Source organism: Mizuhopecten yessoensis, unplaced genomic scaffold, assembly GCF_002113885.1.
Source record: "Mizuhopecten yessoensis strain PY_sf001 unplaced genomic scaffold, ASM211388v2 scaffold7021, whole genome shotgun sequence".
In the NCBI taxonomy this organism is placed as follows: Eukaryota; Metazoa; Mollusca; class Bivalvia; order Pectinida; family Pectinidae; genus Mizuhopecten; species Mizuhopecten yessoensis.
Genome location: NW_018406841.1, coordinates 179,885 through 199,622, shown reverse-complemented (window position 1 = coordinate 199,622; position 19,738 = coordinate 179,885). Strand labels below are relative to the sequence as shown.

Sequence of the window (19,738 nt, the reverse complement as noted above, 5' to 3'; positions counted from 1 at the left end):
TGTACACAAAACCACGACGTCTGGATTTAATTAAACCGCAAACCCTTTTTTATACCATTTTTACATATTTTGAATATTAGGTCAGAAACTCGTTGCTTACGACGGTATAGCTTATAATATGTGTTTTTGTTTTTGATTTTTTGTTTACAAAGTTGAAAGATGAAATAAAGATATGTAATATTTGTGCTATGTGACCTTGATAGATGTACAAATTTCTAATTCTAGATTTTTGTTGGCACCTCAACAAAAATATAGATTTATTCTGCACAACCTGAAGGGGCTTGATTCTTATCTTGCTAAATGTATATACATATACCGTACATCTTACGTTGTGTATATCTTCATACTTTCCAATGTTTTGATGAAACCATGTTAAATCACAGTTGTTTTCATCATCTGTCTGTGATTACGTGTTCACTATCTATAATCAACCATTACATTCTGGTCTGTCGACGCGTTCACAGGCGGGTGCCGTCTCCCGCTACTCTGGTTAGTTTCGAGAATATCCACCGAAAATATTTTTTAAAAGACTTGTGACACTTTATTTTCACTTAAGGAATTACTTGACAGTCTTTGAAAATAAAACACGCATTAAAATATTTAATGAACAACCTCTATATTGAGGAATAATGATAGATTCTGTTTAAACCGAACCCCGTGCAATGGGAACAGAATTTTCGTTCGTAATAAACGGGCTTTGATCCCATGCGTACGGGTTCCAGACAAATATATATTGACATTGCATGGCTATGTTTCACGAAGTTTATTTTTCTACTCTCTTTTGACTGAAGGTAAACTATACCAACACAGTTAACTACATTACTACCATTGTCAGTATAGTGTAATATTTGTATCAGTTCTTTTCATAAGAAATATTCCACCAAAATCGTATGTTGTCCTGCATTTTGCAGAATTGCAATTCTTCGACATCTGAATGCTTGAAAATAGGCAAAAAAAACACCACTCGATACCTTCACGTAATAAAGCCAACACTTTATCAATGTTATCATGCAGGAAATATAAAGTCAAAACAATAAATAAGTGTCCAAATTATAGGCCGAAAAGCATATAAAATTGACATGGGGAAGCTTATCTAAGCCAGAAAAACTCATTTTGGTTATAGAAGGGAGAGGACTCTATGTAAAAAAAAAACTTCAGTGGAACTCTTCTTCGTGTGTTTAACTAATGCGGTGTAACCGTTAACCTTAAAACTAGAATTGACACTATAGCTGCAATCGACTTTTAATATTTTCAAGTATAGATAGGGATGATACACATTAATGCTATATATAGAGCACCCTTTAGTAAGAATATGGTTCCATAATGTGCTATTTTTGTGTGTGCATGAAATAGGTTTAAATTATCCGTAAAAAGGTCCAGCAGTTGAGAAATTGAATATATGTGTGACCTTCAAACATGCATGATAACTCACTAGCGCGAGGGGGTATTCGTAGCAATACCCGGATGTGTGTCAGATTGCAGCTGTTGGTTGAAATAGGCGGTAACGGCCTCTTCAAGTGAAGGCGAAGCTTTGCTGGGATAAGTTTGGATTCAACTTTACTGAAAAATATTGGTGAGTATGATACATAATACATTATTATAATAACCATATTTTATTAATTTAAACCATAAGGTAATGAAAATCGTGAAATGATGATGCTAGTTTATATTACCGNGGGGGCATACATTTGAATTGCGGGGAACGCAAAAATTTGGGGGGAAACACTTGCCACTTTTGTAACTTCACAAGAATAGTAAATCGAACCATCAGTTTTATCATTGATATTCTATAATATATATAAATCATATTGTATAAAACTGGAAATCCCTTTCCCCTACTCCCTTTCAAAAAACCCCCCAAATAAATCAGGGGTTGGTTAAGACCATGAAGGGAATTTCAGAAGAAAATATAATGTAACAAAGTGGAGACATATGTTTTTGTTTACCAATAACAAGTTAGTAGTCAGTTTCAAATTACATAATATAATAAGATAATTAACAGCTACAATCAGAGTGACCTACTTCTCCAGCGGTGGGGACTAAAGTCTATCATATTTTAAATCTTAGTAGCACAACATGGCAACATTGTTACAGAGGATAATTTTCACATATATTAAATTTAAAATTTAAACATATCCTTGTTCTTGGATATAAAATAATAGCTCTCAAATGTTAAATTAAATACGTTTTTTCTCTCCATAATTTGATTTTTTTTTTTAAAGTAATGAAACTTGGCATAAGTTTGATAATCACTGCAATAGTACATGTGCTATTAGTAATTAACGAGTTGAGTCACAGGGTCGGGTCTGTATTGTTATATATATGTAACAGAGCGCATGATTAATTAAATATAAATCACTACCTCCGCATGGGATCGAACCCGGGACCTCTGGCTTACTAGTCTAACGCTCAATCGATCGAGCTAAAGAGAAGTTCTCTATAGCCGAGCGAGATATTGCGGCTAGTATTTACCAGGGTTACATATATACTATAGTGTAAAACAGTGCATGCCAGGGTCTTATATAAGCTGCTTACTTATAGAGGCCAATCAGGTCATTTAAGTAAGGTCACTTTAATGGATACTTGACAAAGTGTACAAACTAATCCTTAATCAGTTATTGCGATATAGAGAAAATTAGCATACCTGGGACACAATGGGAGATCAAAAAATTAACTTCGAGCGTTAATATTGCCCTACTGTGTAAGCAGAAATCTAGGTATAAGTATGTAATCTTGCTAAAGTATGTTTAATTTTATTCATTTTAAAAGCCATAATCATGACTTAGTCGATTTATCCGATAGAAGTTCCTTTGACACAAACATAAATTGTTAACACATTATAAAGGTTGTTTACAATGGAGACCGCCCAAATTCATTCAATGATAAGTATGTGTTATCACAGGCGAGATTCCTTTAAGTTGGAGACGAGTTCACCAGTAAGCTTGTTGGTAATGACAGGTCCAGTTGCGTCCGAATTTTAGAGTAGCTGGCCAGAGTACAGTCTGTGACCACTTCGTCCCTGATGAAAGCGAGGCCACTGACCGAAGGGAATTCAAAAAATCATCGGAACGATTTTATCTAAAGAATTTTCACTATAAAATCTAAAAAAAAAAAAAAAAATATGATAAAATTCAGCCTTTATTTTTCGTTTTCCAGATACCATGGCCATTTTTGTGCTGGTCTGTAGTCTTCTTGCATTCGCCTCGTTATCGTCGACATCAGTACTGGTAGAACCGGAAAAGGAAGTCAGCAGCAGTGAGTTCGCTGTACCAGGAGTACAAGAAAGTTCATCGGAGGAACAAGATAATTCCCCGGAAGTGGGAACATTGAACGGAAAAGTTCGTGGATTTACTGAAAATATTGATGGAACGGAAGTACAAACCTTCCTTGGAATACCATTCGCGGCTCCACCTATCGGCGCTCTTCGCTTCAAACGACCAGTGGCGGTCGCAAGTTGGACGGAAACTGTTCAAGCTAAATCTCCTTCCGCTTCCTGTCCACAAATACCTTCCAATGTATTTCCAGGAAACCCAGGGGAGGCGATGTGGAACCCGAACACAGAACTCAGTGAGGATTGTCTATACTTAAATGTCTGGATGCCGTCTTCAACGAAAACATCGAAGCCTGACAAACTAGCCACGATGGTTTGGATCTACGGGGGTAGTTTTTATTCAGGTAGTTCCTCATTAGATGTATATAATGGAAAATACCTGGCAGCAAAACAAAACGTTATTGTCGTTTCGATGAATTATAGACTCGGTCCTTTGGGATTCCTATATCTCGGGATAGATGACGCACCTGGCAACGTGGGACTGCTGGATCAAACTCTCGCGCTGAAATGGGTGTACGACAATATTGAAAGGTTCGGTGGGGATCGACACAAGATTAACCTATTTGGTGAAAGTGCGGGTTCCGCCAGTGTTCATTATCACACACTTTCACAGAAAAGTTTGGGGTATTTTTCATCTGCCATCATGCAAAGTGGTTCAGCTTTAGCACCGTGGGCTTTCAGTTCGAAAGAGGAAGCGAATGCGACGGCTCGAATGTTAGCCAAAGTGGTGAATTGTGACGGAGGTAACGTAACAAACATGGTCACATGTTTACGCGGTAAAAGTTCGGATGAACTAATTGAGGCGCAATTCACTCTTCCCGCCAACTCAACTATCGTCGGCATAATGCTGAGGCCTACAATCGACGACTATTTTTTGACCGCAACTCCATCTATTTTACTTCCTCAGAACATCGGCAAAGTTCCAATGCTGATGGGCGTAAATAAAAACGAATTTTCATACTTTCTTAAGTACGCCTTTGCCGGGGACACTCACCACGCCGCGGACACGCTCAACCATGGTCAATGTGTCAATATGTTGCCAAGCGTTATAGATTTGGGCCTTCATAACCTGACACGCGAATCGATCATGCATGAGTATGACGTCGACTTCCGGTCTAGAAAGACCCCGTATGTAAACCTTCTGGATGAGGCAGGTAAGTGTACCTCATTTCGCAAATAATCCTTTGCGGATAATGATATCATCATCCAACGGCTATATTCAAATGTTGATATTTCCTTCAAAGCAGAAATTTAAAAATGATGTTTTGTTTGAGGGAAACGCAAAACAAGCGAACGAACAAAATAAAGAGATGAAAAGAAAGAAAACAAATAGAAAGTGTACTAATCCGTTCCACAATTTCAAAGAAATTTAAGCATTGAACTGCTTTCAATTGGCATTCATAGTCAATATGAATGCCAACTTGACAAATGCAAATTCAGTGAAGCGCGTTAGCAGTTCAATACTTATATTTACTATTTTTGGAATCTATTAATCTCATAGAAAATTCAATTACACTTATTATTATTCAGTATTTAGTTCAAATAATGTATGTATCGTGTATGCTTTTTCAATGAACAAAACAACCATCGCCCAGGGAGGGTCAGTGGTATCCAACGTAACAATTATGACGTCAACAATCGGTCCATGGCATTCATAGCCTATATGAATGCCAACTGAATTTTGTAGGGTTATAAAGTGGCAATGGCATACGATGGTAAATATTCAGATATGGTTCTACCATTCGACGTCATGCTTCTTTTGATCGTGGTCTTGAGCAATTTTCAATATGGTTAGATCCCAAATCCAAGAATGATCTTTTTTAGAGAAGCTCGTAGAGACCTAAGGGTTTGGTACAGCTTTTTGGACCTAAATTGAGGTTTTCAGAGTAACATTACTGGTTTTAGGGGTTTTCGTAAAATGCCACCCAATGATGGTAACACCCGTACATTACCATCATTTGGGGTGGAATTTTTACTGAAAGTTTGTAAAAATCCCTCAAACCTGTACACCTCAGTTTAGGTCCATATATAGCTGTAACAAATTATCAGGTCCCTGTGGTCAAAGTCCATCAATGGCACCGTATGATATGTGGCGGGGGCCATTTAGCTATTTTTATACTGTTGCACCAACGGGCTTTCGTTCAATCAATTACCATCGATCACTTTATTTTGTCATGCGAATCTAATTTGTTGCGTATTTCAGCCGGAGATTTCTATTTCAAATGCCCCACTTTGGATGTAGCTGCGGCTGTATCACACCAAGAGACCGACACGCCCCCTCCTACGCCGGGCGTATACGTGTACTCATTCGAACACCGAACCTCGTCCAATCCCTGGCCGCTCTGGACCGGTGTGCTACACGGAGACGAAATTGAATATGTGTTCGGAGTGCCACTCAAACAGTGTAGGAACTTCACAGCCGACGAGATCACACTGTCGGAACGCATGATGGAGTATTGGGCAACATTCGCCAAAACAGGGTAGGCAAATCGATATACACGTGTCGTAAACAATAATTGTGGTTAATTAGTCGTTGAATTTCTCAGGGCTGATATTTCGTTGTTGTTCCGATCAGAACTAATTAACGGGAGTTTAATTTGGCACAACACCGCCTTATCAAAAATATTGATATTCGCTGGGTATTTAATTTCACGCTATCGTTAATTACCACGAATATGGCAAAATGTAATCCCCCGCGAATATTATCAGCTATACAGTATATAACTATGAATACATATCATATTATGGAATTTAAAATAAAACATATACATGTATAGCTTTCCGTATGATTACGTAACGAAGAAAATGTTTTTAAAAGTTTCTAGAAATTCTTGCCCCAATAAGAGATAAAATTTAGCTGTTGTCTCAATCAAAGTTGTGATCAGGTACGGTGTTACATGCAATGTTATTTGGGTGTAGGCATTACTCTACTATAGGAAGGCTATCGTGTTTGCGTTATTATGTCTCCCTTCGAATGAAGGGAGACATTATATAGTATTACTGGTTCTCCTGGTTCTTCAAATGTGATCTTGTCTTTGCCGTAACTTTTAAACCGTTAAAGATGTACTGATGAAATTTGAAGTATACCTGCATCATCCATAGACGATATGCAATGCACTGTTATGAGGTTATTGTGATGAAACTTGCAGTATACCTGCATCACCTACAGATGATGTGCAATGAAGTGTCATAAGGTCAATGTGGCCTTTACCTCGAGGTCCTTCACGGTGTCTAATTTTGCTTAAACTTAGTACTCTATCCAAGCATCATTTGCGATTATGGGGTCAGTTTTTAGGACTTCTGTAATGGTTCCCATTACAATTAGAACTTGTTTATTTTATAATTCAGCAGTAGGCAGGTCCTCCAATAATAAGGTAAAAAAATGCTAAGTTAACGATATCCTGATAAAACTTGCATTATATCTGTATCACCGACAGACGATGTGCAATGCATTGTCGTTAGGTCACTGTGACCTTGACCTCGAGGCCAAAAGTCAAATAAGTTTTCAGGAATATCTTGTCCGGACTGTTATTTTTAAGCCGCTAAAGGGGAGACACACGTTTTTGTTCACAAAAACAAATCTCTAATCAAAGTGTTTAACTGTGTTGATATGACATTCACAGTCTGTATGAATGGCACACCTTTGTAGTCAACAATTCATAGCGCGTACGAATTTAATTGCATTCAAAGCTGTGATGAACTCAGCACGTGTTTCGGGTTAGTTAATTTGTCGTGTGTGTGTGTTCAGTACATAGAACAGAAAGCTTTGGAGAGGGTCAGCTGTTTATAACATTGCAAGTATGACGTCATAATAATAGTGACGACAACACATGGGTCATGACATTTACAGTCTACATGAATGCCATCCAATCATTTGGTAGTTTAATATAGTGGCAGTACCTTGGAGTGGTAAATAAACAATTTTATAATAATAATAATATACAACATTTATATAGCTTTACAGACGTGAAGAGGGGAGTTTTTATGTCCCTCTTGAACTTGGCCAGGGTATACGTATTTGACTACCTAATAGCAGAGAAACACCAGCTAGAACCTACAACTTAAGTACTCTAACCCAACCCCCATCCCACCCCCTTAGGCAGAGAAGTTAACGAAACTTTATATTTTGTGCAGGAACCCTAATCCGATTAACCCCGAACTTGGCGTGGCTGTGTCCGAGTGGCCGGAGTATCGAGCTGGAGAAGAGCGGTACATTGTTTTGGACTGTGGTCACCTAATCAAGACTGGATCCCACTTCCGGCGCCATGAGTGTAGGTTCTGGAGCCATCTGTATCCGTGTCTACAGCGCGCGGGTAAGAGTCAGCTGATGACGTAGGACAGACAGATCCGGAGAAACGGGTAGCTGGTCCGTCTCCGAACCCGAATTTACTTTTTTTTCAATTTCAAAAAGGAGAGCGATTTTAAATGCTGGCATTTTAGCTGCTTTAAAGGTGGTACCAGTCTATTCATAGAAATTGGATTTTTCAAAAATAAAAAAGACAAATAAATAAAATTGCAGGCTGAAATTGAATGTTAGCAAGAAAAGGACGCGCCAGTGCTTAGGTGCCTCCTGTTAAAGACACAGGGACCTGCTAATTTGTTACAGCTTTAAAACTTAAGTCGGTATTTTACCGACAATTGATCTAAACCCCACAAACGTGTAAAATTACTCTAAACATCTTAGTTTAGGTCTAAATATAGCTGTAACAAATTAGCAGATCTCTGTGGTTCAAGTGCAGCCACACGCGTGCGCGATCTTACGTTCATTTTTCAAAATACAAGGTAGTAGTGTGCTGATGGATTTCTTAGTTCCCGAGGTTTGCTGTAACTTTGATCAGGCCTTTCTGAGTAATGAATGGCACGGTACATAATATACACACTAAGTTACTCAATATAAATTTGAAATCCATATAATTTTAAAAGGGTTTTCCGTACCTCCTCTTCTGTGTCAATTCCGTCTTTGCGTATTGCAGAGTTATCTTTTCTTGTGAGCAGGTATTGATTGTTACGTCATTGGTTTGTGTGAGAAAATAACGTCTTTTTTCTCAAAAATTGATGACGTTACTCTCACAAACAAATGTGTAACAATCAATACCTGCTCACAAGAGAAGATAACTCTGCAATACTTCAAGACGGAATAGGAGTTTAGATAAATTTGGATTCCATTTTGATGGCCCCTGGCATAAAAGGACGAAATAACTGTATAATGAAATGTAATGTGTTTGGCACACTGTATCCATTTATAAATGTTATTAATACAACCATATGCATGCCCTCCGTTCACAATTGAAGAGTGGTACCCCTTTGAAACGTTCTAGTCTCAACAGATGGAGTTTGTTTTGATAATTTGCTGTTAGTGCCTTTTAGGTTTATCAACCCATGGTCAATAAAAAATGTGAAATTTTCCCCCATGTTTAGTTTAAACTTTATTTTATTGATGTTTAATTACAATAGTACATGGTTATAAATACAGAAAAGGATCCAGAAACAAGTACATAGTACTTATGTAAATCCGTCTCCTTATAGACATAACAGCAGCTATGGATCAGTACATGTTTATCTTGATCGTTTAAAATTGATTCAAAATCAAAATGTATTATTATTGCACTTTATTTTTCCTTTTAGACCAGCATTGTGAAAACAAATAGTCAAGATTTCAGGACTGCATTTTAGACTCCTGGAATATGTTCAGAAAGACAATCATGGTGGCGTTTCATCCCGTAAAGAAGACTTTTATTGAAGGACTGCCAAACGGAATACTGAACAAACGCATAATGTGTAACAGAAAACTACTGGATATAGATTTCATTGTATGCGTTGTACCATCAGAAAGGTTGCCCAAAGGGACGTGAGAATTTACAACTGCTATATTTTTGGACCCAAGTTAAGACGCTAAGTGTAATTTTAAACGTTGTAGGGGTTTAGATCAACTATCGGTTAAATGCCACGCCAAATGATGGAAACATATATCATCATTGGGGTTGTAGTCTTACCGAAAGTTGATACAAACCCCTAAAACATGTAAAATCACTCTGAGCACCTTAGTTTAGGTCCAAATTTGATGCTGCACATTCTCGGGTCCCTGTGATGGTGCAAACACCTTTGAAGGACCCAGGGGATCCTTCTCTCACGATATTCGTGTTTTTCTTTCGTTTATTTATTTGTCCATTTTTGATATTTTTTTAGGCAAGCAATCATTGCAAAGGTTGCCCAATTTCAAACAATGTTCAGATGAAATAGATCTGAGAAGTATGATATTTTCGTATGAAATGCCATTCTGTCATTGGCCTACGTTTTATGTTATTTAATTCCCCCAATTTTGACATTGCAAATGTCACCAGATCAATTTACAGCAAAGGTCTTGCTCTAAAACTGATTGTGTGAATATTTGTACTTACATGATGGATTCATTGTTATTTTAAAGTTACAAATCTAATTATTTAGAACAGGAACGTGTTATTTACAAAATGTATTTTGTTATATCTTTTTGGTGTATAATTTGTACCGAAAAACCAACCTTTCCAGTTAAATTAAGGACGCATGATACCTTGTTATGACACATATATCTCTTATCCAAAGAGTTCCTCACTACCAAACCTAAAAGATATATTATATTAATAGTAATTTAACTTTGTTGACTAAACATTTATGCTTTTTAAAGATTCGAAATGATACCTGCATTGACAACACTCAGGTAATCCCTACAAATAAAGTAAGGGGGATAACTCTAATATAAATTAAGGTGTAAGGAAGCATACATGTTAATTTTCGTATTTCAGAACATTCATCTAGCCTCTCTGTTTCATATAATTGTATTTTGTAAAAATTCATGCTTAAGAGGAACATGGAGAATTGGTTGGTAGGAGACAGATTACTTGGATGTTAAGGAGCAGCGGTGTTGATTGTTAGGGAACAAAGGTGTTGGTTGCTAGGGAACAGCAGTGTTGGTTGGTAGGGTACAGCAGTGATGGTTGTTAGGGAACAGAAGTGTTGGTTGTTAGGTAACAGCAGTCTTGTTTGCAAGGGAACAGCAGTGTTGGTTGTTAGGGTACAGCAGTGTTGGTTAGTAGGGAACAGCAGTGTTGGTTAGTAGGGCACAGCAGTGTTGGTTGTTAGGGTACAGCAGTGTTGGTTGTTAGGGAACAGCAGTGTTGGTTGTTAGGGTACAGCAGTGTTGGTTGTTAGGGTACCGCAGTGTTGATTAGTAGGGCACAGCAGTGTTGGTTAGTAGGGCACAGCATTGTTGGTTGTTAAGGAACAGCAGTGTTGGTTGTTAGGGAACAGCAGTGTTGGTTGTTAGGGTACAGCAGTGTTGATTAGTAGGTTACAGCAGTGTTGGTTAGTAGGGCACAGCAGTGTTGGTTGTTAAGGAACAGCAGTGTTGGTTGTTAGGGAACAGCAGTGTTGGTTGTTAGGGTACAGCAGTGTTGATTAGTAGGGCACAGCAGTGCTGGTTAGTAGGGCACAGCAGTGTTGGTTGTTAGGGAACAGCAGTGTTGGTTGTTAGGGCACAGCAGTGTTGGTTGATAAGGAACAGCAGTGTTGGTTGTTAGGGTACAGCAGTGTTGATTAGTAGGGCACAGCAGTGTTGGTTAGTAGGGCACAGCAGTGTTGGTTGTTAGGGTACAGCAGTGTTGGTTGTTAGGGAACAGCAGTGTTGGTTGTTAGGGTACAGCAGTGTTGGTTGCTAGGGAACAGCAGTGTTGGTTGTTAAGGAACAGCAGTGTTGGTTGTTAAGGAACAGAAGTGTTGGTTGTTAGGTAACAGCAATGTTGGTTGCTAGGGAACATCAGTGTTGGTTGCTAAGGAACAGCAGTGTTGGCAATAAAGGTTTGTTTGTAGATAGAAATTTAATTTGATTGCAACTCTTCTACATTAGGCATTAAAAAATAGCCATTATTAATTTGGTAGTTTGTTTTAGAAATAATAGTATGTTTATTGAAAAGTCAAATACATTTTTTTTAATTTACTGAAGAATTCTGTGCAACACTGTAGAGTTATCTCCCATAACTTTTAAAAATCATCCATTCAATTGTACATGTATTTCCTTTTACCAATAGATCCCCAGACATTCATTACTGTTCATAACTGTTGTTTCATTATTTTAGCTCATGTTTTAGTTTTGTTTTGATGATATCCAAGTGAAATAATGTCATACAGTATTTTGTCACAATTTAATGGTTGTAAATAAAACATATTTGATTTATACATGCAGCTTTATACAATTTCTACTCAAAGGGAGGTAACTCATGAAAAAACATGCTTCTAAAGTGTCTTGACCTCAAAAACGAACATGTATATGGCTGTTGTATTGAAGATAAACAATGGTACATACATGTACATGTATTGAGCACAATATAACTTATCTGTCAACACCAAACCGTTAATAGAGATGAAACCCATGAAAATCCAACCAAGACCTACTACAGGAGTGTGACAGACCCCAAACCCTACGGTTTATAATACATATTAGATTGGCTACCAAACCCTTAGTTTTTATGAAGAATTAACCAACTGCATTTCTCCCCCTAGTTTGAGAACTAGAATCAGACATCCAAGTGATTATTATAAACGAAAATTAAGAATTCTTTTTTTTCTTCTAAATAATGAAATATTCTAGAAGCGACAGGCCAGTATAAATATGTATATTCAGACTGTGTGGTTTGGATCTGTGCCATGCCCCTGTGGGTCTTACTACTGAAGCTGTGAACAACCTGTTATAAATATATATAGCAAACACTTATATATATTGACACCAGTCCTACAAGTGTGTCTGATCCCTGATTATTCTGAGTTCAAGTCTTATCCAGCAAGGTGCCATAATATTGTTTCTACAGAAAACTACCTAATAAAACATGTATACTCCAATAACTTCTCTTATCTGACCATTATGTTGTGTCCGACAGGGTGTCAGCTTAGACAGGTTAAATTACCAATGTGTTGTCTTACAGGGTGTCAGCTTAGACAGGTTAAATGACAATCCAATATGTTGTCTGACAGATTAAATGACTAATGTGTTGTGTCTGACAGGGTGTCATATTAGACAGGTTAAACTACCAATGTGTTGCCTCTTACAGGATGTCAGATTAGACAGGTTAAATGACAATCCAATGTTGTCTGACAGGGTGTCAGATAAGACAGGTTAAATGACCAATGTGTTATGTCTGACAAGGTGTCAGATTAGACGGGTTACATTACCAATGTGTCGTGTCTTACAAGATGTCAAATTAGACAGGTTAAATTATAATTATGCTGTGTCTGACAGGGTGTCAGATTAGACAGGTTTCAATGAAGTGTTGTACTTTAAATTTAAAGGCTCTTGCTCCAAGAACTTCCCATACCATAATACGTCCTGTCAAAAAGAGAGAATTGCTCGGTTTGAAACTATTTCTTATCTTGCTAAAGCTCAAACATTCTCTGAAATCATGCCAAGTAGGTAAAGTGTAAAGCCAAGATTTTTGTAAGAAAAAAGCCCCTGTAAATATGATGGTTTTGATTCAATAAGGCATTCCATTTAAAACCACAAACAAAAAGAAAACAAAAAACATTTAAATCCTACTTTATTAAAAACAACATACACACCGGTATCATCATGATATAAACATTACATGTATTACAACATATCAAATACAAAACAATATATGGACCCATAGTTATTTATCAACGGGCTCGGTCTTTATTCTGAAGTTATTAGTTGGAGTTATTTTGTTCGCCAGGAGAGACATTTGCCTGGTCTCCCGTTGTGTCTGCGGAATCCCTATTCCTCTGGAAATGTAACTTAACACCGGAACGTTTGAGATCACAGGAGGATAGCTGGTGGTGGCCGATACTCGCGATACCGGCAAGTTGGCAGTCGTAAGACTGCTAGAGATCAATTGTCTCTTGTTCGGTTGAAACTCAAAATCCTCTTTAGAACAATCAGCGTGCAGATCGGACAGGCTTCTCTTTTTCATGGGCTTGTACTTATCTTCAATTTTTGAACAGTTTTCGGACTTTTCACATCCTGATGAAGACCTGTGACCACTTTTTTTAAGGCTGTTCCGAGTGCTGAGGAGTGCAGTGACAACAGCAACATCCATTTCATGTTGAGAATAAAAGATGCGAGAATGCACAGATTCGGACATGGGGGGTGCACCTTCCCGATTGTGAATAAGAATCTGGTCACTGTCTCTCAGACCGTTCAGCAGAACAGTGTCCCCACATGGAATGGTAACCTTGACCGGATATATCTCCGAAGTGGACACATACGTATCTCCGATACTATCAAAGTCAAGCTGTCTGATGGCGATACCCAAGTCACTGACAGCTGCAGCACCTTCCGGTTTCCCGTCTTTGGGAGTCCGACAAACATCAAGTCGAGGGGTTGAGAGTGGAGCTGGGGATGGTTCACGCTGCCTGTGGACAGGTGGGGTGCCAGCAGGAGACCCACTTCGGCTGCCACTGCCATTTGATAGTTTAAAAGAGTTACTCCCCTTTGTGAGACTACTTCCTGTCCTTGAGTTAGTTTCCTGAACAGTTTGATCTACAGGGCTACACAACACAACCAAACCTGGAAAACAGATATGATACCTTGTCAACTACATAAAACAAAACAGGAAAATTAGCAGTTTGATTAATTGGAGGCTAAATTAAAAATGTTGGATTAAAAATTAAAAGTAAAAGAAAAAGAACATAGATATACCCCCTTTATAAATAAGTGAAGTTTTCCCCATTCAACCTTGCCTAATGTTCACTAAGCTTTTTTTTTCAGGTGTAGAAATCCACGCTGTCATACCATAGTTAAAATCTAAACAAACTAAATCAGTGGAGGTTTTTTTGAGAAACTTTTGAAATTGGTTAAAGGTGACCTTTGCCTCTTTACCTTTACCAATGCTGATCTTAACTCATTCACCCCTGAAGAAACATTTGAACGCTTCCAACTCAATGGTTGGAATAGTTCATTATGAAATTTCAGGGGTGAATGAGTAAAACTGATTTTCAGAAAATATTGAGGACACATACTATCTTCTAATCAGCATCAATCCTTTCAGAAAGTTACAACCATTTTAAATTTACCCATTGATTTTTATAAGCTTGTTTCCCGAAAACCTGAATATACTGTTTTGACTTTATATTTATCATTGGTCAAGACCAGGAGAGACAAATAAAAGGGACCACTAGAAATAAAACAGTTTCATATAACTTGGATGGAATGAGAAAGACTTGGAGTATGATTTTCATATCATATCACAGGTAAATAAAATAACAGATTTTTTTTTAACAAAGATAAATATCAAAGAATTTTGTGTAATCTTGTACTTTGAATTCATGACCTCTAACACTTACAACAAAGCTTGTTACTGTTTTAAAGGCTCAAAGAGAAACAGAAAAACACATGTTGTTAAAATATTTATCAAACACAACACCAGTGGAAACTTAACCCTACAAGAGAGCATTTTAATGAAACTTTGCATTGTTTTCAGAAGAAAATAATAAAAAAAAAATATGTGGTGAAAAAATTGCACATTTCAAAAATAACGAAAAAGACTGAAAAAATTGTCAATTCAAAACAAAAATCAACAAATTTCATTCACCAGTTATCGCCTTTTGCAGTCTTAAATACCACTGAAACCACCTTTTTATAAAATGTTTCTCTTTTGCTGCAATTTGAGGACAGATCTGGTGATGTTGAAGGCCATTCCAAAAATTTAGGGGTTCCCTGTTGTTTTTTTAAAGTACAAATTACGACAGGGGCGATGTAAATGCAAATTCCAGAAACTTGATTTTCAGGGTCGCTTATAGACTGGCTACCAGTCCCTAAGTTTTTATGTAGAATTTCTCAACTGCATTTTACTACTAGCTTATCTCCCCTTAGTTTAGAACTTAAGATCAGACATCCAAGTGATCAAAATTGTCATTTAGATGATTTTTTCTAAATGATTCAATATTATAGAGACAGGGGCCAGTCTAGGTTGCTTGGTGATATAGTTTAAGAATCTAAGAGGGATACCATAGCCACTGGCAATAGTAGCTAGGACATCTGTCTCTGATGAAATCTGCGATTTTGTGGCTTTTAATCTTCTGAAATGTATTCTATACATGTATCCACATGATAATGGATAGCTTGTGCAGTCATTCAGCATGATAGGATAGTCTTTTATTTGGGATTGTTTCTACCAATTTCCAAATACAGAAAAATACCTGTTTCTGAAATCTGAAATATGATCTACTTGTGACACATTTAAATATTCCAATAATTTGATTTTTTTTTATTGTGCACCCTCATGTTCTTTTAGAACAGACTTTTACCAAATACAAAGGCCAGTTAGTTAATCAATACAACGATCAACAAAAACAAAAAAACTAATTTAAGAGTTTGAAGTTGCAACTCAAGTCAGGTTGTAACTTTGTGTACATTTCACTGTCATTCAACACACCTCCTCCATCCTTCTCTGCGCGAAATGTTTTCATCCAATCAACGAATGACCTGATGTCTTTAACTCCTAGGCCGTGCACCATCTCCAGGACCTTCATCTTGGCCTGTTGTAGACCTGGTTTTATACAATAAAAATAACCAGTTATTTCGATTTTCTAAATCATATAAAGATTAGATCAAAACCCAACTGTTTAAGATTTCATCTGAAATATTTATAGTGGGTACATGTACATGCATAGTTAGGGCAATACTTTTTATGGCATTATGTATGCACAATTGTTAAATTAACATTCTGAAAACTAAATATGTTCATAAATGTATGTAAGCTGATGGTTAGTTAAAATATGTATCTTTATTACAACTGTATAAACTTTATTTGTAAAAGAAAATTTCTTTAAAAACAAGGGAAGACAACTCTGTTGGCATACACGTTTGTAATTTGAAAAAACCCCAAAGGATTATATAGATAATAGTACATACCAATATTTTTCATTTCAAAAACATTAAATGTTTCAACGTAACAACAGTACAAGAAGAGAGGGACAGTAGTATGGTATCAATGAGAACAGAAACATTAATTTTACTATATTTTTCATTTGTTCAATTTATCACTGATTTACCTATTGTGTGGTCATCTGGTTCAGTGTCCTTGACATCAGAACAAACTGACCCCGAGTCGGTCATCCCGTCATCCACATCCCGAATCCCCTGACTACAAGTCGCCAAGGGAGACGCAGTCGATCTGGGCTCTGTGACTTCTGGGTGTAAACAACCCTTCTTTCCGTCCATTTTGCATAAGTTTTGGATGACAGGAATGTATGAACTTTTAATAGCATGATTTGTGTAGTTTTCGAACAGACCAGCAGACTGGCAAACCCGTGTCATGATTTTGCTGAGAGTGCTGTTCCCCAACGGGGTGTTGTCATACCAAACATAGTCGGCGTAAACAAAACTCCGCTTTGGACGCTGCCAGAATGCTTCGGTCATCGGATGGAGGTGGGATAAGTACGCCAGGAATGAGGTGACCGGACATCTTGGATCCCCTTCAAAAGTAGGTCATCACAATATACTGGGTAATAACAATATTCACATCAATGTTCATAGTTATTACATATATATAGCAAACAGCAATTATTCAGAATTATTTTTTGTTCAATAAGAATAGTACTTTAACTTACAGGGTAAAATCTTTAAAATAAAAAAGAAATTGTATAATAATAATAAAGTTATACATGATATTAAATGTAAACCAATCAGAGAAATATGATGCACATTATCTGTAACCAACTGATTTGTAATCAACTGAATATTTTTTTATTTTATTTTTTTTAAATTTGAAACAGCAGAACCTGTCTAATTAGACCCTTGAATATACAGTGGCCACCCCATCTTTTTGTACAAACTGACAAATAAAACCTGTATATTCTGGCACCCCTTTATATTTGTTGGACATCATGCATATATATATACAGCCTGATGTAGGATTAAAAAGGTCAATTATTGACCCCACATGGGATGAAATCACTCAAGACCTCATTGTCAGATTGAACAGGTTTCTATTGACCCAAACAGATCACACACATTTCGTTGTAGATCCCACATGGTGTACATGTTGAATCACACAGGTTCCACTATGCAGGAAATATCAGCCAATTTAACCAAAAAAACCACACATGTTTAAATTTTATGACAACATATTCCAAAAAAAAATCATAAATACAGAAAAGATGAGGACATTAAAAAAAACCACTTTTTTTTTCAATTTCCTTTGAATATTTCCTATTGTAATTTCAAATTCTGAAAAATTCTAACAAAATTTGCCATAGACCTTTTCCTATTCCGAACCTGTGTCTCAAAAAATGTCCACATGAATCATATTTGGTGATTTATAATTTCTGTTTTGAATTTGTCTTGTTCTTACTTTTACGAGTATATTAATTATGTCAATTTATTTTTTCATCATTTCAAAAAAAAAAAGTTTTATATCAACACCAAAAACCTTCATACATATTAAAGTACATGTATAAGCGCATGTGTTACACCCGCTTAATGTAAAACGTAGCTCTTTTTTTGCCGGAATGATTTATCATTTTACTATCATACCTCAAAAAGCCACTGATAGCATTCAGTCTGTTGAAAATTCTGATACTCGCGATTCACCAACCTAGGACGAGAATGCTAAACAAAACCCTTTAATCACTATAGAATCAATTATATCTTATATTTTCTGGCCTCAGCTAGACATGCAGTGTCAACAGGAAGGACTGTCATCCCAAAATGTCCCCAGGGCCTGGGCATCCAATCATAACCCAAATGTATAACACTATTTGTCAAATGCATAACTCAACCAAAACAAAATGTATAACATTTGAATAATATTTCATAAATGTCAGTTAGTTGTGTGGTACTGGATCTGATTTCATGGGTTTAACACAAAACACAACCACAAGTTGACAGTTACCTTTCCTTTCAAACATTCGGTCCCCTATCTGGGTCCCATTATTGCTGAGGTCGGGATCAGCGACCCCGCCCACTAACTCCCGGAAACTGAACTTGGGATGGTACTTTAGCCAAACATAGCGCCGGCCATCAGCATCACTAGAAATGACAAAATCGTCTTTTGCCATAACACGCAGGAAATCTTTTCCTCTGTTACAAATGTACAGATTCACATCAAAGAAAAGTTTGTTTTGTAAGGTATCTGGCTGGTCCAGGTTCATCCCTGGCCCCATGTAAATTTTCCTCAAATCGTCGAATTCAATTCGGAGTTTGTTCGAGCGCCTTGGTGTCGCACGCGAAGTGACATCAAACACCTTGTTCGCATGTTCAAAATAAACGTCTTTCAGAATATCAATATCATAATTCCTTTGGAAATACCTGTGCAAACCAGTTCGCAGGTATTTTAAAGACACAATCGGAGAAGAAGCGAGATCTTTGACTTCAATTCCCTTGAATTTCACTGTCGTGTAGAAATCTTTCAGGTAATCAGCTAATTGTTCGGGCGGCATTTGAGAAATGCTATGAACACTGTGCCCTTTCGTGGACGCGTATTCCTTCAAATAGAGTATGGCAGTGACCACTTCGGGTTCGTGTTCAGTCCCCATGACGCTGTCATCATCGTCCGAATCGGTCCTGAAGTGATCCATCGTTTGTAAATAACAAAGACGTCAAAACACAACGAACGAGCACCTGCCTTCGCCAAGTCAATTCGTGTTTCTATTTCCCAGTGACGTCACTGTTAGTGTGAGGTCAAACAAAGGGATCTACGCAACATTGTCACATCCCGTCTTACGCAACGTAAGAATATTAACATGTTCATTTTAGAATATAAAGGAAATAAACTCTGTGTTAATTAGGAAGACTTGTATAACTTAAAACATCTGATGTTCAGGAAGTCCAAAACCGAAAGTAAACAGACATTTTTGTCGACGCGGTTACCCATAGCAATAGTGGACTCGTCCACAAGCTGTCGACATCCGGCCGCTATGTAGTCATCGGATCAAAGTTAGGGGTGACGTCAGCCGAGTAGTTTGGACTTGCGTAATGCTGACATCGTCATGGAGTCGTTGATAACGTGTATCTATAAATAGAACAGTATGACTAAACAATTCTTGAGTAATAGTTATAAGATAAAAAGGAGTAATTATATGAATCAACCTATGAGTGGGGCCCTGATACGAAAGTTAAGCACAGACTAGCAACGCTTGTCAAGAGGCAGTAAATGTTACTAATATACACACGTACATACATACGCGTACGTGGGCTTGGTGCGCAATGAGAAAAATACCCTGGTTTTATCGGTGACCATGCGCTAGTGTTTGAGCTCTCGTTATCTGTATATAGAGTAGGTGTCATACCAAATCACTTCAGATTATGATGTTTATAAGTATCTGCCAAAGTGGTGTATCGCAAACAGACTTCAGCCAGGGGGAAATGTCCTAAATTATACTTTTGAAGTAAAATTTCAAACATTTTTTTGAAGAAATGATACA

General features: G+C 37.3%; 2 protein-coding genes across 2 annotated transcripts; one reads left to right on the top strand and one right to left on the bottom strand.

Moving 5' to 3' along the window:
• Nucleotides 1-1,457: 1,457 nt before the first annotated feature.
• Nucleotides 1,458-10,748, top strand: LOC110452978 (cholinesterase-like). The gene is made up of 5 exons (XM_021501761.1): nt 1,458-1,573; nt 3,157-4,485; nt 5,535-5,811; nt 7,466-7,644; nt 8,957-10,748. Exons 2-5 carry the CDS (start codon nt 3,162-3,164, stop codon nt 8,977-8,979), a joined length of 1,803 nt encoding a protein of 600 aa, XP_021357436.1. The 5' UTR covers nt 1,458-1,573; nt 3,157-3,161; the 3' UTR covers nt 8,980-10,748.
• A 2,150-nt stretch (nt 10,749-12,898) lies between these two features.
• LOC110452971 lies at nt 12,899-19,302 on the bottom strand. The gene is made up of 4 exons (XM_021501751.1): nt 18,208-19,302; nt 16,367-16,789; nt 15,748-15,861; nt 12,899-13,880 (listed from the first exon to the last, which is right to left on the bottom strand). The coding sequence occupies exons 1-4, from the start codon at nt 18,890-18,892 to the stop codon at nt 12,985-12,987; spliced, it is 2,118 nt and encodes a 705-aa protein (XP_021357426.1). The 5' UTR covers nt 18,893-19,302; the 3' UTR covers nt 12,899-12,984.
• Nucleotides 19,303-19,738: the final 436 nt, after the last annotated feature.

What these genes read in the sequence shown, in the direction of transcription:
- LOC110452971 (XM_021501751.1), bottom strand. Translation starts at nt 18,892, where the DNA reads ATGGATCACTTCAGGACCGATTCGGACGATGATGACAGCGTCATGGGG. An exon ending in ACCAGATGACCACACAATAG is followed by an intron (nt 15,862 to 16,366) that starts GTAAATCAGTGA and finishes GTATAAAACCAG; the next exon opens with GTCTACAACAGGCCAAGATG. An exon ending in CGCAGAGAAGGATGGAGGAG is followed by an intron (nt 13,881 to 15,747) that starts GTGTGTTGAATG and finishes TCTGTTTTCCAG; the next exon opens with GTTTGGTTGTGTTGTGTAGC.
- LOC110452978 (XM_021501761.1), top strand. Translation starts at nt 3,162, where the DNA reads ATGGCCATTTTTGTGCTGGTCTGTAGTCTTCTTGCATTCGCCTCGTTA. An exon ending in AAACCTTCTGGATGAGGCAG is followed by an intron (nt 4,486 to 5,534) that starts GTAAGTGTACCT and finishes TGCGTATTTCAG; the next exon opens with CCGGAGATTTCTATTTCAAA. An exon ending in GCAACATTCGCCAAAACAGG is followed by an intron (nt 5,812 to 7,465) that starts GTAGGCAAATCG and finishes TATTTTGTGCAG; the next exon opens with GAACCCTAATCCGATTAACC.